General features: G+C 43.9%; 1 protein-coding gene across 1 annotated transcript in view; it reads left to right on the top strand.

Annotated features, from left to right (window-relative positions):
• Window positions 1-213: 213 nt before the first annotated feature.
• The window catches only part of CREB3L2 (cAMP responsive element binding protein 3-like 2), a 126139-nt gene continuing 100140 nt past the window's right edge, over window positions 214-26212 (top strand). Inside the window, exon 1 of the mRNA XM_008566124.1 lies at window positions 214-589. Coding sequence (XP_008564346.1) covers window positions 488-589 — 102 coding nt within the window. The 5' untranslated portion in view covers window positions 214-487. The remainder of the gene's footprint in view (window positions 590-26212) is intronic.

Raw genomic sequence — 26212 nt, forward strand, 5'->3', positions numbered from 1 at the left:
CAAAGGTATTCCTTGCCCACATTCCAAAGCCGGGGCGGAGACTTCCCGCTGCCCCTGACTTTGTGGGCGGGACAGGGCGGAGAGCAAGACTTTTGATTGGGTCCGGCGGGCGAGGCGGGTATCCGATTGGTCACTTCCCCGGAGGGGGCGTGGGGTCGCAGCTGGGTCCTGGAGCCGAGCGGAGGAGCCCTGGGGAGTCTCAAAGTTTGTGTGTGGAGCAGGGGTGGGCAGTAGGCTTCCTGCGAAGGGATTTTCCCGAGGCGAGAGCTCATCTCCTGCCTTCTTCAGTTTGGTTGCACATCCCTCGTTGACCCCCGCAGCCTTCGGTTCCCCCGGGGATTCTCAGATCTCCGAGGACACGGGCAGAGGAGCGGGCGTTTTCCTCCTAAGTGCATAAGTCCCCCGCACACGCTCGCAGAGAGCGCGGCGGCTCGGCCCGGTCCCCTCGTGCCCTCAGCATCCTCGACCCAGCTCCGCTCGGACCACCATGGAGGTGCTGGAGAGCGGGGAGCAGAGCGTCCTGCAGTGGGACCGCAAGCTGAGCGAGCTGTCAGAGCCCGGGGACACCGAGGCCCTCATGTACCACACGGTGAGGACTCGGGGGCGGGGGCGGGCTGGCGACGAGCGGGGAGTGCTGTCGTCGGAGGAACAGCTGGTGACCCGGGAGCTGGGAAGGGGCACGGGAGGTCTGGGGAGAGCGGTGGTTCTTCTGTCTGAACAGATGAAGATGGGCAGCTGGCCCTTTTAAACTTTTCCTAAGAGTAATGACACTTGGTATGCCTTTAGCAATTGACACTCCCTCTTGTCCACCCCTCCCCAGGCTTTTCCACATCTGTAATACCATTTTCTATCGCTAACCGTATTGTACTGCGGGGGAAGGGCTATGTGTTTTGAGAATAATGTGCCTCCACCTACTTTGATTTTGATTTTTGTGGGAAGGTTTTTAAAAACTGGACAAGATAAAGTAGGATTTTCTTTCCATCTGTCTCATTTTCTCTCTTCCTTTACTTTCTTATTTATTTTTAAAAAGTACTGTGTGTGTTAAAGGCCCCTCCACGTTAGGGGGAAGGCTGCTTTATTTGGCTTGTTAAACTGCACAGCCACGAAGCTTCCTCCCTCTGCAGAGGAAAGACCAGCAGAGGAGCATGGAAAATCTGAGGCAGTTGCATATTTCAGAAAGGCTTTTTGGGAAGGTGGGACAGCTCACTCATTCCTTGTTCAGTCTTATGCTTCAGAGACTTCTTTGGGGATTAAACTGTCACAGAGCATGCACATTTCCAGTTTTCAGTTTCAACTTTCTAGTATTAAATTGGCAAAATGAAATTTTGTTTCCAACAGTTATCACTAATAATGTGACTTTGTGGAAGATCTCTGTTTTTTTTTCTTATACATGTAGAAGTTTGTAATGAGAGAGAGAGAGAGAGAGAGAGAGAGAGAGAGAGAGAGAGAGAGAGAGAGAGAGACTGAGACTAATGGGAAAACAAGAGGCCTGGCCGCTTCCACCCTGCAGTTCTTTCTTTTAACAGGGGTCAATACTAGGATATTTGAAACTTTTGCAAAATGGCCTCTTTGGCCTTTGCCTTTGGCTGATGTTATTTTGGGAAAAGGGGTAAGGGCCTCCCTGTTGATTCCCACCAAAGCATTGTGGTGGCTGAGAACAGCTTGCTTAAAAAGTGCGTAGTGGAGGGCTAAGAGGGAGTGGTGGTTTATGCTGGGGCAAAAGCCAGATGTTCAGCGTGATCTTCTGGGCTTTGGTCACCAAGCATGTGCCGAGGAGACCATGTGGGCTGCGTTTGGATTGGGGGCCCAGATGTGCTTCCTGTCCTCAGTAGAGAACTTGGAGCATGTTGGCCCTCAACTATCTTCTGATTATTGGGTATTCCAGATACTTCTACTGACACGGCTACATTTTAATCATTTGCGGAAGGGTAGCTCTTCTCTATTGTTCTTAAATGCACAGTTCTCCTACTGTAAAAAATGTCTCATCCAGCATCTGTAATGCTGCAGCTTTGGGGTTGTGTTTCAGCTGATGGGATGAATTATACACAGGGTATCCACACTGCCGTTCCTGGGCCCTGTGGCTTGCAATTGTGAGATCACAGGCTAGGGTTTGAGATGCTACCTGTGACTGTGACATTAACTCCAGGAAGAACAGCTTGGACTGAGCTTTATGCACAGTTTCAGAGGTAGAGACCTTATATTCCTTTTAATATTAACAGCTCAGTTTTTCTATGTCATTGTGAGAGAACAGTATTGTGTGATTATTTTTCTTCTCATCTTCACTTTTATTTATTTTTTACTTTTTTTTTTTTAAAGATGAGTGGTAAGGGGATCTTAACCCTTGACTTGGTGTTGTCAGCACCACGCTCTCCCAAGTGAGCTAATCGGCCATCCCTATATAGGGATCCGAACCTGTGGCTTTGGTGTTATCAGCACCACACTCTTCCAAGTGAGCCACGGGCTGGCCCATCATCTTCACTTTTAAAAATGACTGTTATGTCCCCCATTTAGGGATGTGCCTCCCTTCTGAACAGCTCACTCACGGACAGTGCTGCTCATCATTGCTGCAACAAACCGTGCATATGAATTAGCATTGAGAGAGGTATTGGGTTTAATAGCACAGACTATTGAATTATATTCTTTCCAGGCTAAGGGGGGTTTCGTAGAGATTTGAAAATAGGTAACTTGCCCATCTGTTTCTTGAACTCTGTTGGGTGTCCAGTTGCAGAGCTGGTTATTATTGCCCTTCGTCCTAATGTAGGATGGCCTGATCTCCAGCTGAATCTCTATGGAGAAAAAGGATGGCCTGATTATGCATATATTCAAAGATATATTTGTTTTTTTAGTTAATATTTTTTGAGTATCTTCTATGTGCCAAACACTATTCAAAGTACTTGGGCTGCATCAATGAAGAAAAGCAGACAAAAATTCCTAACCTTGAGAAGCGTACATTCTGTGTGTGTGTGTTTGTGTGTGTGTGTGCAGAGGAGAAGATAAACAATAAATGATAGACATAATAAAGACATACGTAATCTGTGTAGTATGTTAGACAGTATAAGTGCTATGGAAAAAAGTAGTAGAACAGAGTAAGGGGAATAGAGAATACAGGATGGAGGAAGGGCAAAATATGGTATTGAATTGAGTGATCAGACTAAGCCTCCCATAGAAAATGGATCTGAACAAAGACTTGAGGAAGAGAGAGTGACAGCAGGGTGAAAAGTCAGAGCAAAGCCCTCAGGTAGGACCGTGCTGGGCATGAGCCTGTGGTAACATCATCTCCTGTTTTAGATTCCCCCTTTTTGGTGAGTTATTTTTCTTATAAATGCAGGTTACTTCTGAGACACCAGTGCCTATTTTTGGAATGACCCAGTGAAACTTTCCAAGTCAAGTGGATTGGGCATTGTAGAGGGAGAGGAAAGCCTCTGGGGAGGAGGGTGCAGGTGTAAGTTGGGAAAGATGATGAGAGCTACCATCTACTGGGTGTTAATTATCTGAAGGGAGGGCCAGCTGCATGGGCCCGCCACCTGGGCAGCCCCATAGGCCCCACGCTTGGTTTGAGACTTTATTGTTGCCATCTTGAAATTCTTAATAATTTTTGAATAGGGGGACCTATATTTTCATTTTTCATTGGGTCCCACAGATTATGTATCTGGTCCTGCTGAAAGACATTGTGTTTAAGTGCTTTACAAAAATTATACCATTTAACCCTTCTAATGATCCAACGAGCGAGCCATTTTTATTATTCTCAGTTTACATGTGAGGAAACTGAGGGTTCATGAGTTTAAACAACTTGGCTCAGATTCCACAGCCAGTTAGTGACTGGATCAGGATTCAAGCCCAGATCTGCCTGCCTCCAAAGCCTGAGTTCTTGCCCATAATGTTGGATGAATGAAGAATCATGACTTAAAGAGAAAAACTGAGTAAGAGGTGGGGAGAGAATGAGTGGGATACAGAAACTGCTGATTTGAAAGCAGCTAAGGTTGACAGTGACAGCCACCAAGCCTTCCTAGCATGATCACTGTCGTTGCTCTGAATAGGGATTTAGTTACCACATGCATGATTGCTAAAGCCCTGTTTTAGCAAACTTGTCACAATTCTGATTTTAAAAATATTGAATGTTCAGGTTGCCCAAGGCTGGCATTATAATGTTTCTCAGTTGTCTTCTGTGAGCCATTGGGAGCAATGTTTTTCTCATTTGGTTAGTTACAAAGACTTCTTGGTCCAGAAGGACAAATGCTTAGAGGAGACAGGTTTGAAGTCTACAGAATAATGAAACATATGGATAGAATGAATACAGACTTGCTCCTTAGATCCAGAATTACCAAAGCTCTGTGCTGCCTCTTGAAGTGTAAAGAGTAGTTTCTATACAGATGATAAATTATTATTATTATTATTTATTTATTTATTTTTTGTCTTTTTTCGTGTCCGGCAACAGATCACAACCCTCAGTGTCGCGCCCGGACCGGACCGGGACCGGCAATGGGATCGCAACCCTCGGCGTTGTGCCCACACCTCGCTCAGCCAGTGAGCGGGAACCGGTCTGTATGTGGGATCCGAACCCTCGGCAGGAGTGCCGCCGCGCTCCCAAGCGGCGCACTGTAGCAGTGCGCCACCGGGCCGGCCCCCGATAAATTATTTTTTTTAATTCAGAGAGTAGTACTTTTAGGAAAGCTGTTGCTTCAAGATTGGATACAGGCTAAAAGTAGGTTCGGAAAAGATGGCAGATCTGAAAATGAGGAGTATGTCTGTCAGGATTTGATATCATTGTGAGAATCCTTGCCTCTTTCCCTAAACTTGCCTGGATGTTGGACATTTCCAACACTTATGTTGCATTCCTGTAAGATTTTGTGCAAATTACATTTCTGGGAATTCTGTGTGGGCTTTTGCAATTTAAAGATCAAAATAATTATAAATTTTATCTATGTGTGTTATATACACACAGACTGTTTAGAAGTTGCTTAAGAAACAGATAACTGATTGTTTCTGGGAAGGAGAGTTAGGACACCAGAGGTTAGGAGAGGGAAGGAGGATTATCTGTACACTATACCCTTTGGTACCGTTCAAATTTTTACCTCCTGCACGTGTTGAGAAAGTGAAGAATTACCACTTAAAGGTACCATGTAAAACTGGGCTAGAGGTGATTTTCACCTGAATGTCTCTGGGGGCAAAGGGGGTTTCAGTACTATATTAAAGTTCACTACTACTCAAGTCAGTGGAGGCCCTGGGTGAAGAATAGGGCAAGTGGGAATGCTTGGTGGAAGGGGCTCTAAGGGTGAAGGTTGACAGTGGGTTAGTGTGATAAACTTCATGATCTTGGTAACTTTCTTTCTTATATCTCAGATTAGCCATCTGGAAAATAAAGATTTTATCAACTTTTGCAATGATTAGATCCCTTTAAAAAAGTATATAATAGGAACTACATTAAATCTTTGCAAAGATAACAACAGAAGTTCTGCTTGTTTTAAATGCAAAATTTATCTAAAGCCAGTTATTTATAAAATTATTTGGTGGTGCGTTATTAAAATTTTATTTCTGGTTGGTTCTTAAAGTGGAATGACTGACCCCAGGTAGTGGTAGGTAAGAAGTTAAGGGCATGTTTGACCATCCTGGTGTTGGCCTGGGAAGGCTGTCTGGTTCCACATTGCTCACTGATTGCCGGGAAAGAGTTGGCTGATCTCCCAGGTTGGGTGGTTTCTTCTTCTTCCCGGCTGGCTCAGAGACTGATAAGGTTCCAATGGGATGCTGAAGCTTTTGCTTGAGGTTCCACCTTGGAGTCAACTCCTGTTATTGGCCCCTGGCCAGGTTCTAAAGGAAGACCTGAGTTTTCATTGGGTGATGATGTCATTACATGTGGTCCTCTGACCTTTCTAAGCTGAGTAAAGGTAATTAGCTCTAGCAGGAGACCAAATTGGGGAATGTAATTTGTTTCTACGGCCCTCACTTGACCTTTCTATATCTTAAGCCCTTTGGTGTTACCCTCCCTTCTCAGGCCCCAGGTGCTTGCTGTAACTATGTTCTCTTTCCAACTCCCCCTCTTCAAATTTTGCTCTCAGGAAAAATTTGTTAAGCTCATACTAAAAGTTTAAATATTGGTAAGGCTTAACATGTTACCCCTAAATGGGCACTTAGATTTAACAATAATTACTTTAGGTCAAAAAAGTGAATCTCTAAATGGAGAACTTAATGTAGGAGAGGAGTATTTGGGGAATGAGATCCCTACCCCTCTATTATTCCATACATGTGGCCCTTATTTCATAAGGAAGTCTTGCTCACGTGTTGCTAGTTTATCTATCATCTGAATGATTTCCATTGGCTTGGTGAAACGTCTTTGACCTATTTTATTGACTCTGAAATTGTTCTCATGATGTTAACATCTGTGGGGGAAGGTAGACACAAGCAAGGTCCTGAAAGGTGGGAGGGCAGTGCAGAGTTTTGTATTTGCTGTCCTTTAAAGACCCCTGAGTTACAATGTTCTATGGAAACAGGGAGTTGTGATGTGACGTTGCTCTTGCAGGATAAATGAGGCAATTGCATCTAGATTAATAATTGCATTAATTACAATGCTTGCAGCTGCAAATAAGCAAAAACTGATTCAGATTGGCTTATACAATAAGAAAATTATTATCTCACATTGCAGTGTGCCTAGAAATATAGCTCCTCATTTGTCTGATTTAGCAGCTCCTCAGTGTCCCCATGGACCTTGGTTCCATCCATCTATATGCAGCTTTCATCCTCGGGTTGGAGGCATGATGGGCATACGAGCTGTAGGTGTTGCATTCAAAGTGACAATATCCAGAGGAAGAAGAGAGATTGTCTCTTCCTTGTGTTCCTTCTAAGGGATAGAATGAACTTTTCTCAGTAGCCAATCAGCTGATTTTTCTTAGAGCTTTATTGGTAAGGCTTGGGTCACATGACCATTCCTAAACCAGTGGCTGGAAAGGAGAATGGGATTTACATTATTGGTTTAGATTAATCATTTGGAGATGGAAGAGGTATCAGAGACTCAACTGGCATGACCATAGTAAAATAGTCTGAGGTGACAGTTCTTTCCTTAGTTAAAAGATGTATTTGTTTAACAAAAAATTGTGTCTGTTTTCTCACAAAGATGAGCTAGCAACTAGAAAATGTTCTAAAATCCACAATAATTAGCCCTGGGAGCAAAAGATCAAACCCAAGTACTGTGGCACTTACAAAGTTCTGAGAACATTATTTAGCTCTGCTACCAGTACCCAGTGAAGGAAGGCTATAGAGACAGGAATAACCTCTCTGAAATACATGCAAAGGTTGTACACAGAGCAGGGTCAGGGAGAGTATAGCTGTGTCTTGACTTACTAACTAGGGCATGTAGAATTAACTATGTTACCTGGACTCTCTGCATCAGGGTCAAATACCAGGGTTGGAGGTAACTAGCTGAGCTTGTAATCATGCTCACCATGCAAAGCAAGAATGACTTGTTCTGTTTGAGATCCCCAGCAGGTGGAAAGCTGAATGCCATTTTTCAAAGAAGCTATTTTTCTAGTTGCATATGGTTATTCAAATATTGATGAGGCCACGTGTGCCTGTTGGCAGCTTGAATTGCCTGCCTCAGCCTGGCATGGCTCTAACTGGTCTGCTGAGTCCTGGGGCAAATGGCCCGAGGCCTTGGCTGGGCATTTGGTAGGGTTGAGATCTGTGGCTGCAGAGCATTTGAATTGTCCAAGCGAATGATCTTGCGAATGTGGGAGTAGTGTCCATGTTCCCTGCCCTGGTGGAATTAGGATTGAAAGGAAATTTTGAGACCCACCATCTTTGGGTAAACCTTGACCCTATTCCTCCTCCTCTCTGCTCACTAGTTACCCTCTGGCTCTTCCAAATGAAGTTCCAGGTGACCTTGATTTTTTCCCTGAATTGAATAGTATGGGTTATCTATGAGGCGCATGGGAGGTTATGGCCTATTTTATGTACGGAGAGTCTGAGATCTAGAGGGGTAAAGAAATTTGCTCAGCTGGAACACAAGCTCATTGAGGACAGGAGACTTGGCTTTGTCTTTTCTGTACCCCCATAATACTTAGTCAAGTGCAGGGTGCTCAGTGATACATGGTAATTGCTTGATGCACAATTAAGTGTGGTGAGGCAGTCTGGAAGATAGATAAACTGGGTGGCCTTGGAGTTTTTTGTTATATTCTTTAAACTCTGGATTCCTATAAATGCTTCTGCAAATGTGTAAATTTAGTATGATAGTGACTTGAGTAATTCAGTATCAATATCTTTTCTGGTTTTGTTTAGAAAACAAGATGGGGGTAGGGAGATTGACTAACAGTCCCAGTTTCCACTGGGTGTAGAGTTGAAGGCAGCATTGTGCAAAGGGTGGGCTGAAGCCAGGCTGATTTGGTACTGAGGACCATTGATTCTCGGTGACGTTGGGCACTTTACGTCACTAGTTTAGATCTCCGTTTCTTCGCATGTTACTGCCTGGCCCATAATAGAAGCACTTTCCCACCCTGTCCTTTAAGTCAGCTGTCTTCTCTCTGAGGACAAAACACCCCAACCTGAGGAGTGTGACATCATTCAGGAGGCAGAGGGGGTCTGCAATCTCTCTTGTGGACCTTTGTTTCCTCTCTTCCCCAGCTTCCACCTTCGCTATAAACACAGGTGTCTGCCTTGAACACACGTTTGCCAGATGCCCCTTCTGGCTCATTTTTTTCTCCCTTGTTTACCGCCAACTTTTCTCAAATGAATGGTCAAGAGCTCCGGCCTCCATTTCCCCACTTTCTGCTCCTGCGCCGAATGTGCTCTGGTTCCTGCTGCTGACTTAGGTCCTCCTGCCTCTTCTAACTGCTGAATCCAGTAGTCTGTTCTCTGTCCTAATCTGCTGGGCCTCATGGAAATATTTGGCAATATTGACCACAGGGTCATCTCCTAGCTCATTTTTGCGTTGGCTTTCCTGACACTCTGGTAGGCTTAGTTTTTCCTCCTTTGCTGGCTTCCTTACCTCTGTTAAATGTAAGCGTTTGGTACTTGGCCTTCTCTTCTGCTCCCCTGGGCTCTATCAACTTCAGTGCAGCTGGTTCTCAGACCTTTATATCTGTTGTTTGTCTATTGATGGAAAGCAGGAGATCTTTGAGGATTCTTCTGGGTTCACCTTAGCTGCAGAACAGCACTGGCTGGTTAACCCTTGAATATTCGTGTTGTGTTATTCTGACTAAGAAGAGCTGGGGACACTTAGATCCCCCTTATCACCGCGCCCTGTTTTTCTCAGGGAATGTTTGTGACTCAGCTCCCCTGCAGTGTAAACCCATGAGGAGCTCATGAGTCATTCCTGAGATACAGCTGCTTCTGGAGTGTCACCCAGCAGATGCAGGCTGTTGTTTTGACTGGACTTTTGCTTATACTTTGGCTTGGGAAACGCTTTGTGGTGTTCTGTGGGGGATATATTTATTTTTTTTCAACTGTGTGGAAGGTCAGTGCAAAAGTCAGATGTAACTTAGATCATATATCATATATTCCTCTGGTGTGCATAGCTGCTGTTGGGCTCATGTTGAATTGCTTGCTTTTGAGTTGCTCTATTCTGTTGTAATTTATTTTTCTAAACTTTACTGACATTACTAGAGAGCTTTGAATTCTTTTTAAGAGTTGAGATGGGGGCTGCCTGGTTAGCTTACTTGGTTAGAGCGCGGTGTGGGTAACACCAAGGTCAAGATTTTGGATCCCTGTACCAGCCAGCTGCCAAAAAAACAGTTGAGATAGGTTACTCTGAACTGCCCAAATTTCTTTTTCTTTTTTTTTTTCAAGTATTATTATTATTTTTTGCGGGTAGCTGGCTGATATTGGGATCTGAACCCTTGACCTTAGAACACTGCGCTCTAGGGCTGGCCCGTGGCTCACTTGGGAGAGCGTGGTGCTGACAACACCAAGTCAGGGGTTAAGATTCCCTTACTGGTCATCTTTAAAAAAAATAAATAAATAAACCCCACTGCGCTCTAACCAGCTGAGCTAACCGGCCAGCCCTCCACCCAAATTTCTATGCCTGCTTTTTTGTTGGAAGTAGTTCTTAGAATAGTAGCTCTTTGAAGAGAATTTTTCTTTGGAGGTAAAGCATTTTTGTTTGTTTTGTTTTGGTTTTTTTTATAAATGCTTTATTTTAAAGTTCAACATTATACAATGTAGTCATTTTTCATGTCCTTTACTGATTCCTCCCTTACCTCCCCCGCCCCCTTGCCCACCTCTGGTGACCTCAGTTCCATTCTCTACTTTTGAAAGTTCAGTGTATGATTGTGATTGTCATATGTTTCTTTTATTTTAAATTTAATTTTATTTATTTGTTTATTTTTCAGTTCCCATTTATGAGTGAGGACATGCAATATTTCTCTTTCTGTGCCTGGCTTGAAATTCACTTAACATGATTTTCTCTAAGTTCATCCATGTTGCTGTGAATGGCAGAATTTCATTTTTTTTTTATTGCAGAGGGAGAAAGCCTTTCGATGCATGAACCCATCGTAGTGCAATTTACTTCACATTGTAAGTCTTGGTTTATCCAGCTGTAAAATTCTGCATTTGTATTACATAGCCCAAAGAATCATTTGTATTACATATATCATGCCTCTACCATTGAAAGTCTCCCATTTTTTAAAAATGGGCTATTTAAAGCAACAACAACAATATTTTAGTTGCTTGCATATTTCATATTGGCAGGTGTAGTTTTGCATTTTTATTCTCTGTTTACTGACTTAAAACCTTGCTTAAATAAAACCCAGACAAAATAAAGAGTGGAAAAACAGAGAGGCACAGAGGTAGGAAACATTTTTTTAACATTAGGGGGAGAAAAAAACCCTCTTCATACTTCTTCGGACTTCTTGGCAAATAAGAGGAGTCTGGGGGAAAAAAATCCACAGTTTCCTAGTTGTCTGGTGGAAAATCCTGGTTTTTAACATTTCATATCTTGGAAATGTCCACATAGTTTTTGTTTAAAGGGAAATTCCTTTTGGCTGAGAAAGAGCTTGCAGGATTCAAACTGATAGGCTGATGTTTTGAGAAAATTTGGAGGAAATAGGATTTGTGATGAAAATGTTTTCTTACTGGCCAATTGTGTTGAACAGAAATTGAAATCCAAGGTTACCAGTCATAGCATTTTACAGCCTCAGCCATTAACTCCTTCCTTCCCCTTGCTTCCTGTCTGCGCATCCTGGGGAAACATCTCCCAGAGCTGGTCCTTCCTCCAATTTGAGGAGCTTAATGAACTGCTTTTCTAAGCATGTGCATGTTCTAGGCAAGGGGATGTACGTTCTTGACCTTGTGGCTCTTCTAGTAGAGTGGGAAGGAAGATACATAAACAAGTCATTTTGTAAGTCATTAAATCCCTGGGACATGTTTTGCATTAGAGCTGTGTTCAAAGTATTTCTGTATGACAGAGGATGGAACGACAAATCTGAAGGGTATGAAGAATTGGGAACACTTCACAGAGCAGGTGATATTTGCAGTGGGTGCTGATGTGAAAACAGGAGTTCTCCAGGCAGTGGGAACAGCAGGTACGGAGTAGAAATGTGTAGAAAGTCATGGTCGATTCTGGGAATAGTTTGAGAGTAGGTCGCTCTGTGGGGAGTGTTAGGGGATACGGCAAGCTGCTTGCTGTGGTGACCCATTCGGACATTCTTTTGTAGGCAGGAACATGGGAGCCTTTTACCATGAGAGGAGCAGGAGCAGGAGCACTGTGTTTTAGAAACCCTAGTGGTCATAAAGGATGGATTGGAGGGCACAATTGATAGTGGCAAGATGATTGGCTGGCTATTTCATCCGTGAAGTAGTTCAAGACACCATGAAGGCTTGAACCTGACAGCGAGGAGCAAATGAATGCAAGACAGGATTAGAAGCTAGACTGGGAGACTTGGTGACTACGGGGGATGAGAGAAGGAAATGGGAGACTTCCTGTTCTCTGACTGGGCAGGCTGAGTTGATGGTATTGCCATTGATCCAGAATGGGAATATTTGGAGGGAGAATGTGTTTGATGGGGAAGATAATGACTTCAGTTTCAGACATGATGATTCTGTATATTTGCAGAACATTCAGGAGTGACGCCTACAATGCATTTGGAAGCTTGGGTCTGGAGTTCTGGAGAAGGTCTGGACTGGAGGTATAGGTTGGGTGTTAGGAGTCTGGTGTGGGATAAGTGAAGCCAGTAGTCCACATAAAATAGTCCAGAAAGGCCAGAGTGAGAAAGGCTGAGGATGGAGCCCTGGGGGCACCTGGAGGCACCTGGAGGGTTGGAAGGGGAAGAATCTGCTGGTGGAACTGAGAAAGAATTGGCAGAAAGGGTAGAAAAAAGCCAGGAAAATTCCATCACAGGATCCACAAGAGGGGAGAGTTGCTACAGAGTGGTCAAGATGCATAAGGGCTGAGCGTGCTCTTCAGCTGACCTCCGAGTACTCCAAGGACTGATTGTGTGTTAGCTCAGGGTCTTCACTGAAGTCAGAACCTGTGTGCACGTCAGGTGGCATTCTGCCTAGGCCTTGTTTCTAGGCAAGAGTATAAACTACAAAAGGGCAGGAACTGAGAGTACATAGACAAGCTATAGAATATATTCTCACACAGCATTGCCTCTTTTTTTTTTTTTTTTTTTTTTTTTTGGTAACAAGATTAATATCAGTTCTCAAAATTGTCCCTGGAGATTGTCAGTGGTACCTGTGTAGACTAATGAGGATGCTTTCTGCATTCTTCTCTCGAGACCAAGTGCATCTTTCCCTGGATGTCCTTTCAATTAGCAAGGAGAAGTCTATACAAATGTCTCTTTTGTGTGTGTGTCATTTGTAGTTCTCAGGCTTCGGGATATGCAAAAACATGGCCTCTGAACTTGTTAGGCCTGTAAAAGAGTGTTGGGATTTACCAAGTGACTGGAAGGCTTGAGCCTTTTCCTTTCTTTATTTCTTCTGATTCTTCCACTGAGAAAGTGTCAGGCGGATTGGCTGAATACCAAGTATGGGTTTGATCACAGAGGCGTCAACAATATTCAAATGGTAGAAAAAACAACAAAAAACCCAAACTAATGGGCTCCATTTTTGTAGGAAATAATAATAGGGGCAGGTGAGGACAAATGGCTTTGTAAGAAGAATATGAACTTGTTGAAGGATCATTAAATAAATGATTGTAGCTTCAAAGAAGGTGGGCAGCCACAAGCAATGCCTGGGTTTCAGGACCTACAAAGGGGCTGTGGCGGACACATCCCTGCTACCCTCCTGGGCCTGCTGTGTGCAGCTGCTGGATTCTGCCCTTGCTTTCTGCTTGGCTGTACCTGGTGATGTTCTTTTCATGGCCCTTGGGCCTTCCAGGGATGTAGGGGACAGGGATGGGAGGAGGAAGCTTTTTAGCATGGTGAAGTCTGGCACATGAGGGCTGACGACAGGTGGGTGGAGAGTAAGGCGAATTCTGTTTCCAGACTGCACAGGGAGGAAGGGGGCAGCCCGTAGCCCAGAGCAGAGCAGGTTCCTCTGGGGAGATACAGAGGTGAGGATGCACTCCACCGTTCAGCTGCATGGTGGGTTACGTGGGTTTCTGGGGCCTGACTGGGAAACAGATGACTTTTTATCACACTATTTCAATATGAAAATACCTTGTGAGTTCGAAGAACCTATGTTTAAAAAAATTTTTATAAAAAAGTAGACTTTATTTTTTAGGGTAGTTTTAGGTTCACAGCAAAATTGGGCAGAAAGTGCAGAGAGTTCCCGTGTACCTGCCCCCAATACACACACAACCTACTGCACTATCAACATCCTGCTCTCGCAAACTTTTGGAATATGGATTCATAAGCTGGAGTTCCTGTGGCAGCTTTGATTTTAACTTTTTTTAAAAAATTAGTCACAGATAAGCACCCCTTTGTAGTCCAGCAAGAAGCCAAGTTGCCCCACAAGAGACTTAAACATATTTGTGTGTGCATGCTGTCTTTTGTTTTGTGTTAATAAAACCTGGTTCAAACAACCAGATGCAGACTATGGATTTCAGTGGAATACAATTAAAAAGTTAAAATATAGTGTGATGTTTTCCCCCCTCTTTCCATTTACAGGTAACTTAGGCACTAGACACTGTCCTTTGGAAAGGGGTTGGGATCTAGGGGGAGAATACTGTATTGTTTGTAACCAAAGAGCCTGAAGCTGATCTTTTAGCTGTGACATTTACCTTCCTACCCTGAGAGAGTGTTCATTTCTGAGGCACTGACAGGAGTTGTTTTTCTGGTTCTGCTCTAGGTTTGCAAGTTTTCATTCCAGGGCTCCCCTGCAGCCATGACCCACATTTGGGAACTGCAGGAAGGCCTGAGGCTGTGGGCTGAGAAGGCCAAGACTAAACCCAGATGGAGACAAACCTGCCCTCTTGAGCCCTAGGACTTCATGTTCTAACTAAAGGCACCCAGTGACCCTGACAATCTTAACATACACATATTCTTGTACAGATGGAAAGGCAGAAAAGTAGCTGCCAGAAAACCATTTGGTTTTTCAGCTGTGTTTACAAGTTGAGGATGGATCGAAACCCAGCGTTTCCTTTTGATTTTAAATACAGACAGGAGGGAACTGAAGTGAAGGCTGGCTCAGCAGAGAGGTGGGATGGTTGAGTGGACTGAGTGTGATGGAGTTTTAGCTTTCTTCTTTCTACCCTTCCTATTTCTGTGGGGGGTTTCTGAATGTCCTGTAGTCTGCTGATTGCTCAACCAGTGGGGGAGAGGTTTGGAGGAAAGAGCAGGGATGTTGGAGTCAGTACAACTTCATAGCCCATATCACCGCTGACAGATTATTTATTTAGTGTGTCCAAGCTCTGTTGACATGGCACTCATAGAAAATGGCAATGTCCACACGGTGTGTTCAAGTAATGGATGAGGCTGATCACAGCGGGTGGAATCCTCCTCAGGGGCTCCAGCCTCTGAGCCGACCTGCTCCCCTTTCCTGGTCTCATGGGGCTGGGGCACTCCGCAGCATGCTTGTTGGGAAGCTCTGATAAGTGTGCTTGTGTGTTCTTTGTCTCCTCCAATGTATGTAAGCACCACGAAAGCAGAGACTTTGTCAGTTTTACCCACAGTGGTGTCCTTAGCTATCAGAACCTTGCCAGGCACACTGCAGGTATGCAGTACAATGTTTGGTGAGTGAATGGGTGAACGAATGCATGAGTCAGGGCTTTCAGTCTGGTTCTGGCTTTCTCTCCTCTGAGCACCTTTCTGAGGCTATTTCACAAGGCCATGAGAGAGGACGAATGACATGATGTAATAAGATGTCCGTCACCGTGCCTGGTGAACTGCCGCTACTTAGGAGATATTTAGTTCCTTTCCTCCTGCTTTCTGCTCCAGTAATTGCAGAAAGGCCTAGGAAGAAATGCTTACTGAATTCTGAATACATGGAAAAAGTTAGTACATAGAATAAGGCCTCTGTATTATAGCCTAATTGCAAAAGGACATTTAGGGAAAAAGAACCTAAAAGTTTCTTTGGTTCCTACCAGAATCCTCTTAGGCTCAAAGCCTGGTATTGATTTGCATGACTGAATTCACACTTTGGTTTTTCAGGCACCTGCTTCTGAGGAACTGAAATTCTTTGTAAGTTTTGAGGGGGTGGGTTGGTGGCAGGTGTTAGCATCTTCAGGTTACAAGTAAGAAGATAGGAAGGGGACGGCCTGTTCCATGTTTCTGCCATCCCCTGAAACAACTGTCTATTACTGGACATTGTTTTTTCTAACATAAATTGCTTTTCTGGGGCTGATTGTGATATGTTTAGGGATCCATTAACACTGGGAGAGTGGAGAAGGGATGGTGAGCGTGGCACTGAGCAGTCCTGATGGGACTTCTGTTCATAGCGTTGGGTAGTTGCTGAATGTCTCTCTGCCTGCTTTAGCACTGCCTGTCCCCTGGGGCTACCCATCTGAGAAACTCTGCAGTGTTGCAGAGAAGCTACAGCAAAGGCATTTAGGCTGCATGCTGTCCCCCTGACCCATGGCCTGAAATCCATCCTGCCTTAGACTTTCCAAAGCAGTTGATTTAAGTAGAGTTCAGGGAGAGAACCACTCCTGAGTCCTGCTTTCTTGGGAAGCAGCATTCTAAGTTGGTCTTCTGTGCCTTCCTTTTATCCGAACCAACCATCATTCTGTCTAACAGAAGTTCCATGGAGATTCTGACACGTATATGGACCCCTTTTCCATAATGTATTATTATGACTTTGGCAATTTCAGGAGGGCTTTGGGAGGGAGCTGTTAGAAACTTGTGACTAAATCACCATCTCCCCTGGAGGTTATAAATTTTTATTTAAGGCAAAAAAAGAAAAAAAGTCATTGCTGATAGTGGGGTTGAATGCAAAAGAGAGAAAATCCTTAGCTATGGAGTTTAACAAGTTTTAAGTTACCTTATGGTTCTTTTCTATTGGGCTACATTACTATAAAACAGTTTGCAGTTTTGGAGACTTTTTGATATCTGTGGTCTTTCATGAAACGTAGACACCTTTCATGGAGAAGTGTGTTCCTTGGTATTTGCCAACCGAAAGAAAAACATCCTGCTGGGTAGATTTTTGTTTTCCTCATTCTCCTTGCCCTTTTGAGAAACGATCACCTGTGCCAAATTTGCTTTTAGAGAAACAAAACAAAAAGCAACAACAAAAACCAACAAACATACAAAGATTACAAGCATATATATATATATATAATGTCACTTGACCTGAAAATACAGTAATTTAAACATGTAGGGTCTGCTTATCTTATGAGCCAAGAAGTCCTGAACTAGGCCCTCCAAGAATGGTGCAGTGGTTGACCTGTGCCAATGTAGCCCCCAATTTTTCTACCCTTTCATTCTGCCATCTTTAGCACAGAGAGCTTTGTCCTCATGACTGCAAAGTGACTGTTTCACCTCCTGCCTTACATCAGCCTCTCTGGTGGAAGAAAGTGGGAGGGTGATGCAGAAAGGGGTAGAACCTATATTAGAAAAACCAAAAAAAAAAAAAAACCAAGGCTTTCTCTGAGGTCTCCAGCAGAATTCCTCTTAGGTTTCACTGGCCACCCCTACCTGTAAGAGAGGCCAGAAAGGTGAGTGTTTTAGCTGGATACCTTGCTACTGTGGACAAAATAGGTGTGTCTGATGGCAAAGAGGAAGGGCAGCATGGATATTGAGTGGTCAGACAACGGTGTCTGCCACACCACAAAATGACATTTTCCCAACTCAGAGTCACCTGTGAGATGGCTGAGAACAAGCCCTTCACTTCACAGAAAGGGAATTGCTTTATTTCCTTCTGCTTCTGCTAATCATGAGGTGAAAACCTCACCTGGGCACACCTAGGCTGGGCTGCTCACCCCCTGATCTGGAAACCATGCCCGGATGTGAGTGGGCTGAGAAGTCCCTTTCTCCAGCGAGGAGAGTGACAAGGAAACGGGGCAGTGCATGTATGGGAATCAAAAGGACTGATTATGCTTTCTCAGGAAAAGCAGCCGGCCAACAATAATTACTGGGCTGCCTCTGAGTGCGGAACCTGGAATCTGGCCTCCTGGAATGGTCACATAAGCCATGGAAGACTCAGCCCTGCCCTTGAGGAGTGAATGCCTAGCTTGGCCAATAGAACAGTTGCATGGGAGAGACAGAGCAGAGATGTACGCTGACAATGAAGAAAGCTGTGTGGCAAACTGAGTAGCCAGGCCGGGAAGGTGGCGTGGAGGAGTTGGCTTTGACCAGGGGTCTGTAAAGCTCTGTTATTTGGTGGAGAGCAGTGGTGTGCAGAAATACTGTTTGAAAATAAGCAGCTTTGCCTGGCCGGAGCCATTTTATAACACCAGCCTGAAGCCTGGTGTGTTTTCTTTAGAAGAGCAGCCTGAGAGTCAACAGTGTTTATAGACTCCTTGCTGTGTACACAGGGAGTATTAAGTTAGCCAGATCTATTGGAACATGTAGCAGTGTTCCTTATGAATTTTTCATTTTGATCCCCTCCTCCCTTCTACCATCTCCTAGTACTGCCTGGCAGCTCTGACCTTTCATTTCTTCCCTTGCTTCTCTTGTTTCAGATTCTTTCTTTGGGGGCTCAGCCAGTCTCCTCAGTCCTGGACCTGTGTGCTAGCCAGTGCTCTGGAGGACATTCTCCACTTTGCCTTAGGGCCATGTGGTGGGGGAGGCAAAGATGAGGGGACCTTATGCCCCACAGTGGACCGAGTGGACTGTGTTTTGACCTTGAGAGTATCTGGGTATATTAGCTCGGGCTGCTACAACGAAATATCTTCGACTGGATGGCTTAAACAACAGACATTTATTTCTCACAGTTCTGGAGACTGGGATGTTCAAGATCAAGGTGCCAGCCAGTTCTGTTCCTGGCGAGGATGCTCTTCCTGGCTTGTAGATGGCCACCTTTTTGCTGTGTCCTCTTCTTATAAAGCTACTAATCCCGTCATGAAAGTCCCACCCTTATGACCTCATCTAACCCTCATTACCTCCCAAAGGCCCTGACTTCAAATACCATCACATTGGGGGTTAGGACTTCAAGAGAAGAATTTTGGGGGAGACACAATTCAGTTCATAGCATTGAGGGTTCACTAGCGTTTCATGATGCTCCCAAGTGACAGTGACAAATGGTGACTAGCACGATGTGCGTTCTACTGGAAAAAACGTGTAAGAGTTGGAAACCTATAGAATGGGGTTCTTATGCTGGGTCCATGGGCTCAAGTGGAACTGGGAACCTCCAGAAGTGCTCTCCAGGACATTGTATGTGTAGTGTATATGTGCATCTTTCAACACGTTTTCAAAAGGTACGCATGACCCAGGCATCATCCTGGAAATTGAACCTCTAATGAGAGGATACAGGTTTGTGCACAGCGGAGTCCACCACCAGCATCCTATGTGCAGTGGCCAGGCCTCCTCCTACGCTGTCCTGTCCCCCAGAGCATTCCAGAACAGCCCTGCTCCCTTTTGCTGCTGTGCATTAGACCCTGACTGATGACAGGTGAGTTTACCACCCAAGAACAAAAGAGATCCCTTCACTGGAAGCTGCACTGTGCATCTGTACCTGAAAGCTAACCTCTTTTTTTTTTTTTTTTTTTTTTTGGAGAATACATGAAATGAGTGGCTGTCTTACATTGTAAGCCAGAAAAACCCTCTTGCTTATTAAAGACGTTTCATAGTATTCTCAAGATCTGACTCAAAGTAGATGAAAGTTGAAGCTGACTTTTCTGACCATAAATGGAGGGTTCTGGTCCACATGTTCATTCATATTTGTTTGCCTGGCTGGTCATCCCGGTGCAACAGCCATTCCAGGCTAACTGATTTAAAGAGCAGGGGTGGGACTCATGGGAACACATTTTTGGTCTGTGACTTTTTTCCTAGTCCATTTCTGCATGGTTGGAGTGTTTTCCAGCCCATGCTTAATTTTTTCTCCTCTACATCTTGGTCCTGCCACTCTGCTAATCCTTCTTTACACTCATTTTTAATTTTATTTGACCTTGTATTATATGTGTCCTTTAAGTCACTTAAATCCTTTTTGAAACGTGGTTAGTCAATTTTAAATGCATAGACCATCATAAAATCTGGGCTTAGCCTAGTACTGGGTCACTCCTAACTCTGGCAGTCTCTGAAGGGTACAGGAGGCATTTGCTAGTGTCCTGCCTTCCTTTTCACACCTGGGCTTCCTTTTACCTACTCTCCTCTCTGTCCCTCTCTTTCTTTTTTGTGTCCTTTGCTCTCCTCTTCCTCTTTTCCTGCAGGCTTTTCCCTTCTTTTCTGGGCTCTAACTCCGTTTCTGTTCTGAGAGCTTTGCTCAGCCCTGACAGGTGTGAGGACCTGACTGAGGTTTTGGAATTGGTCCTTAGATTCTCCTGCCTCATTGCAAGGACTTGGGTTCCCCAGCAGATGATGGCATTCTGGAGGTGTCATATTAACAATGTGCTTTGTTAAGGGTGTTGGGGAATTTCTGTCCGGCATTTGGAAACTGCTGAATTGACTTTCCACATATATGCAATAGCTGGGATCACATTGTGGAGTAACAGGGGGCAATGTATAAATAAAGAGCGGGAATAGTGAGAGGAGCAGTCATTCTTAGGTCACTGGGGGATTTTATTGATGGCGAGTGGAAAATTTGTTTTCTATTTTGCCTTTCCTACCCTCTTCTCCCCTTACCCCCCAGTTGAAATACTGAAAATCTCAGTTATATATTTTAGGATCCTGGCCCACTGGTTGGGGAAATGTGAAACTAGCTTGCTATTTGCAGGTGTCTGTAGTGCTCGGGGTGAGCCTTGCTATCAGCAAATCTTCTCTACCCCTTTCTGCAGTTGAATTTGTCTAGGCCTGGGCTGCTCCCCACCAATCTGGAACCTTTTTAACTGGCTGACCCCACCTCCGAGCTGCTCCGGGCCAGAGAGACCCACTGGAACTATGAGATTTCTTGCTTTTTGATATCTTGGCCCAACAGCCTGCCTGCCCATACTGTGCTTTGCCTGGTCAGCCTTGCAGTTTGCCCTGTCCTGATCCTGGGGGTAGAAGCAGGAAACTCGGGCTAAAACAAGTTTATGAGAAAATGGGTGAAACATGCTAGAGCTGGGACCCATTAGAACACAGATGACAGGTGCAAAGCACTGGTGTTTCTTCTTTCCTCACTGTTGTCTTTTGGAGACACCCCTTTGAACACAGCTCTTTCCCTTACCAAGCTCAGATTTGGCCCTAGTTCTTCTCCTGTTAGGGCACTCCAGGCAGACATGGCCAATCCCTCAGATTTTGCACTTATGATACCAGTATTGAAAAATTTCTTTTTTCCCGAGTAGCATCATTTGCTACTCACATTGTGACTCTCAAGTTTTGTCCCACAACTTCTGAGTTCTCAGATTACCTCCAAGATGCCATCAGACCTCTCTCATTCTGCCACTCTTGAACCTCTAGGTGCTCACAGGCAGTTGGTAAGACTAGTGCATGTGTCCCCTTTGAGATTTTCATTTATATCTCTCTTCCACAGATTTTAGCACGTCCCCTGCCCCTCAAGCATAAGCAGGCCTCCTTTCCTGTCCTTCCTCATCACTCGCCGGAGAACAGGGTCATCCAGCTTCTTGACCCCCCACTGTCACTGCCTGACCAGTGTCTTATGTTCTTTTCCTACTCACCATTATTTGAAAATGGTGTGATGTCACTTACTAACCTTTCGATAGCAGCAGGGCTGATCATTACCACCTTCCTGGGCCATCTGTCATCTTTGTTTATTTCGGCTCAGGAGTCAGACAGTTAATTGTGTGAAGCTGGTCAGGGAGATCACAGAGAGAGGGAGGGACTAGAGGGACTCAGAAAGCTCAGGACCTGTTTAAAGGAAGCAGCAGCCACTCAGCTCCAACAGACCATTGCCATACAGGAACTTGGGCCCAGTGTTGCTGGATTTTTTTGTGTGTAGTATCTCCTGCTTTTGAAAAGTTGCCCCCACACCCTGCCAACAAATTAAAGAGAAAAAAATGAAGTATATGTCTCATGGGACATTCAGAGATAAGTTGTGGACTCTCCCCAAATGCACAGACATATAACAAATGCTGTAACCTGTGTAAATTGCACTGAGATCATCTAGGCCTAGGCATGTACTATGCTTTATCTGCATTTCATAAAAATACAGCTATTTCTGCAACCATCTGAAAGTAGAACTAGAAATCACATCAGGAACCAGAAATGACATCAGGATATTTTATTTGATTTTCAAGCTCATTTCTTCTGCTATACAGTCTGCTATACAGTTTTAAGAGTGATTATTCTATCTGACCTTGATTTAAATTTTTTGTCTACAGTGCCTTGAGATTAGAAAAAGGTGGCCAGAAATCAGGACATTTACGTTTTTGGGTTCATCGAGCTCTATACTCTCAGATTTAATTTTATCTTGGCCTCATTTGCTTCATTTGTAAAGTGAAATGGTAATTCCCGTTGATTTCACAAAGTTGATATGAGGACTACATGAGATTATTTATATGGAATCACTTCAGAAAAGGTTAAAAGTGCTTCCCAGTTGAAAGGTATGGTTAAATCCAAATTATAAGGCATAGCTGGAGACCGCCTTTACATTTCTTTTTTTCTTTTTTTTTTTTAAAGATGACCGGTAAGGGGATCTAAACCCTTGACTTGGTGTTGTCAGCACCACACTCACCCAGTGAGCAACCGGCCATCCCTATATAGGATCCGAACCCGTGGCCTTGGTGTTATCAGCACCGCACTCTCCCGAGTGAGCCACAGGCCGGCCCTTACATTTCTTTATATATAAAACAAAGCAAGATTTGTTGTTGTTGTAATATATGATTATCTATCAATCATCCATTTATCATTTATCGCCTTCAACATGAAATTAATTGTCCAGGCCTTTCTGAAATTGCTACTAATTATTTGGTTATGTGCCCAGTGGGCTATACCGAGATTCTTTCCAGAGTCACTGTTTGTCATTCCTTTTTCTGAGCCCCCATAAGTATTATCTGTCCCCAGTTTTATTCTATAATCAGTGTGTTGTTGCATAACCATTTCATATGTGAGCTCTGGGTGTCTGAGGGGACACATGTGGAGATGCTGCTGATTCAGTAGCTTTTACCACCTAAGCATTTGGTTTTTGGATCATCTGGACTAAAAAACTCAGGCAGGGTTAAATGTTAATCTTGCTTTGTCCCTTTTGCTTGATTTTGAGAAGCCCTGCAGCACATTTCCATGCAGCCTTCCAATGTGGATGGGAGGTAGTATAAAGGGGAAGGAAACTGGCAAGAATACAGGAGGCAGTGGGGCAGGGGCGACTTTCAAGTTGGAAGCTCAGGGAGTGTCTGTAGACCTGAACTTCCCGCTGCAGCCTTCATTTTAAAGGAATAAAGGGAAGTCTCCCTTTCCAATCCCAAGCTCCCACATCGTTTGCCTTTACATCCTTTGTTTGTGGGTGGTTGGTTGTGTGGGTTGGTGTGTACATACAAGAAGACTGAGTGCTGCAGGCTGCATAGCTTATGACTATGCAATTTATGATGAATTTGATTTCATCAGTGTCCACCCTCCAGCCTCTCCTACTCCCTGGTCAGGGCTTATGGAAGCTGAGACATTCTCGCTCATTGCTTTGGCTGCACATTTGAATTACTTGGGAAAATTTTTAAAAATGCTGAGGCTTGAACCCTACTCAAGGCTGACCAAATCAAAATTTCTGAAGAGGGGGCATAGGAATTTTTAAAATAGTCTCCAGATTGGATTTGTATTTATACCGAGGTCTGCAATTTACTTTGTAATGCATAAAAAAATAAAGTGGAGCGATGGATGAATGTATCAGTGGATAGACTTGTGATAAGCAAGAACAATGAAATGTTAATGGTAGAATCTAGCTGGTAGACATACAGTATTCATTATAAAATTCTTTCAACTTTGCTCCAATTTACATTTATCAAATTAGAATGTTGGGGAAAAAAACACAACCACTTCTCCAGATGATTGTAGCATGCAGATGGATTTGAGGATCATTGGACTAATGGATAAAATAGTGCGAACCACTGCATTGAGATGCTTTGAGCAGGGAGTTTGGGGCTGATTACATTCAAGGGTTGAGAGTTGAGATGAGTGGAGAGAAACTGCATCAGTTCTGTGGGGAAAGGGTCGGGTCAGGTGTTAGCACATGCCGGTGGCTCGGTGGCCATATGTTTTATAAAGCGACCCCAAAAAAGGTCCAGAGAGAAAGTGGGTAAGAGCAAACTCTTGGCTGATAAAATATTCATGTTGAATTCCAAACTTGATTAATCAGAATTCTGAGTACCATTGATTCACATATTAGCAAAGAGAAAGGAGATGTTTTTAAAAGATGCTGATTCCTTAATCAAAGATGATGTCTGTGGAACATGTGCTTCTTCCATATGGGAGCAGAATCTCAGAGCAGGAGAAACCAGTGAGGGTCACCCGGCCCTGCCTCCCACTCAGTGTCTTTCCCAGAGGCTGTGCTGAATTGCATTTGATTCTTGCAGCTGGATGGAATGATTCTAAGGTCACTGTTTTGAAGGTGAAACCACTTTTAATTCCAGCAAATGAATGTAGTTGAAAACAGTTTTCCTAAGAGAAAAAAAAAAGCTGTGTTATGCAAAGCTTGATTGCCTCTCTTTTTCCTGCTGTTTTAAAATTGGTGCTGGGGCCACGGGAGATGAAGAGAAACGCGTTGTGTGCTGCTTGTATTTTTCCTCTCACGGAGTCACGGGTCCTGGTCCTTCCTGAAATGCAGGCTCTTTCTAACTTCCTGGCTCCTCAAACTTCATTCTGCTTTTAAGAAGTACAGAAGCAAAGGCCCTTGTGTCCTGCTTGTGACAGTGGGGAACAAACGACAAAGGCCTGTGAAGGGAGGGAGAAGGGGAGAGTGCTGCAGATGTGAGGTGACAGTGTGACAGCCCAGCCGGGAGCTGCAGCCAGCTCACTGCGGAGGCCTACATATGGGACTCATTTGTGGGTTCTGGAAAAGAAATACCCTGCTGATTATGAGTAACTCTACGCCCCTTTCTGAGAGCCTCTTGGGCTCACAGAGAACTCAAGTCTTTTTTCCTGGACTTTTTGGAGCTTTGATATGGATTCAATTCCTGCTGAGTTCTATATAACTACTGGCCTTGTAGAGCTTGATGTGTAACTTTCTTTATCAGTTTCTACACCTGTAAAATACAGCGATAAAGATTATTCTCCAAGCTCTTTTGCTTTTATAGTAACTAGTATTTTTATAATGCTTTAAAGTTTGTAAAACACGTTCATATACATTATCTGCTTTGATTCAGACAACCTTCTAAAACAGTCTGAGCATCTCAAGGCTTGAAGCTGAAATGTCATCTTTTCCCACTCTGTAACATTTTCTTGGGCAATTTTTATGACTTTAATTACAGTTTATATTATGATGGGCCCATAATTTATATTTTTAGCCTGGATCTCTCTTCACGACCAGATTATTCAGTTGCCAGCTTGTCTCTCCACTGGGCTGTCTCAAAGGTTGCTCAACTAAGTATGTCCAAGCCTGAATTATGATGCTTCTCTGCTCCATGCTCAACCCCAAACCTATTTCCTATCTCATTGAATAGTGCAAGTGGGCAGACCAGGCTCCTAGGAGCCAGCCTTGACATCATCCTCTCCCTAACACCTCATTCAATCTGTCACTCAGTCCTATGGACCTTTCCTCCTAAATGTCCTGCCTCCATCTTCTTTCCATCTCCTTGGTCACCTCATTAGGATGAAGCTCCCCCCCAGGACTACTGCAGTAGCCTGTTCACTCTCACATCTATTCTGTCCTCTCTCTCTTTCCTATCACTCCCAAATTTAGGAGACATCTTTTCAAAATGTAACTCTGATTATGTCACTGTCATTCCTTAAACCCCTTATTGGCTTTATATTGCTGTTCTGATAATAACACAATCCCTAGCAAGGCCTGCAGCACCCTCTGTGGTTGGACCACCGTATTGCTCTTCCCTGGCCATGTGTGCTCTAGCCATGAAAGCCCCTTTCCCCTTTTTAAGTTCTCTGAACCCATTGCTTCCTGCCACAGGGCTTTGCACATGCTGTTCTCTCTCTGTTGGAACACTATTCCTCCCCCCTTCCCTTTGCCCTGTTAACTGATGCTTATCCTTCACATTGGGCTCAAGCCTTAAGGAAACTCCTCCTGCTCTTAGAGATCTGGTTTCCTTTATTTCAGAGAGTAATACCATTTCATATTTTTTGGTTTATTATTTTGATTATTTGATTGAATATTTTTTCCCAGTAGTATAGTTGTAATAGAGCAAGGATCTGGTCACTTTTCATCTCCGTTGTACTCCAGGACCCAGCTCTCAGAAATATTTATTGAGTGAATGAAACCAGTAGGGTAGATAGGACAAGTATTTTTATTCATGTGTTTTTACTCAAGGAGATGGATTTTTTTTTTTTAAAGAAGCAGATGCTTGACATTATTTCTTTTATTTCTAATTTTATAATATGGATATTTCTGCCTCTAATAGGTTCCTTCTTTCATCATTTCTCATTCCCAGCTGGTTCCAGATTTTCCCCAACAGAGTCAATGATGAGCAATCATTGGGTTGGAAACGTTCCCCAGCACATGCAATGCCAACTCATAAAATGTTTTAAGATTGTTGGAAATCTTGTGAAAACTTGCATGGCTAACCACTGGAGACTTTAACTGTGAATATGGATGGGGAGTCATTAATTAGGAGCTCTGTGTAGATAATTGATTAAACAATGCAAGTAGGTTTTTAAGAGGAGAGTTTTAAGGCTAAGCTGTAAAACTGTGACTGACAAAGTTCCCTCTTGCCATTCTCACTTTT

The sequence above is a fragment of the Galeopterus variegatus genome, unplaced genomic scaffold (assembly GCF_000696425.1).
Source record: "Galeopterus variegatus unplaced genomic scaffold, G_variegatus-3.0.2 Scaffold223, whole genome shotgun sequence".
Lineage (NCBI taxonomy): Eukaryota > Metazoa > Chordata > Mammalia > Dermoptera > Cynocephalidae > Galeopterus > Galeopterus variegatus.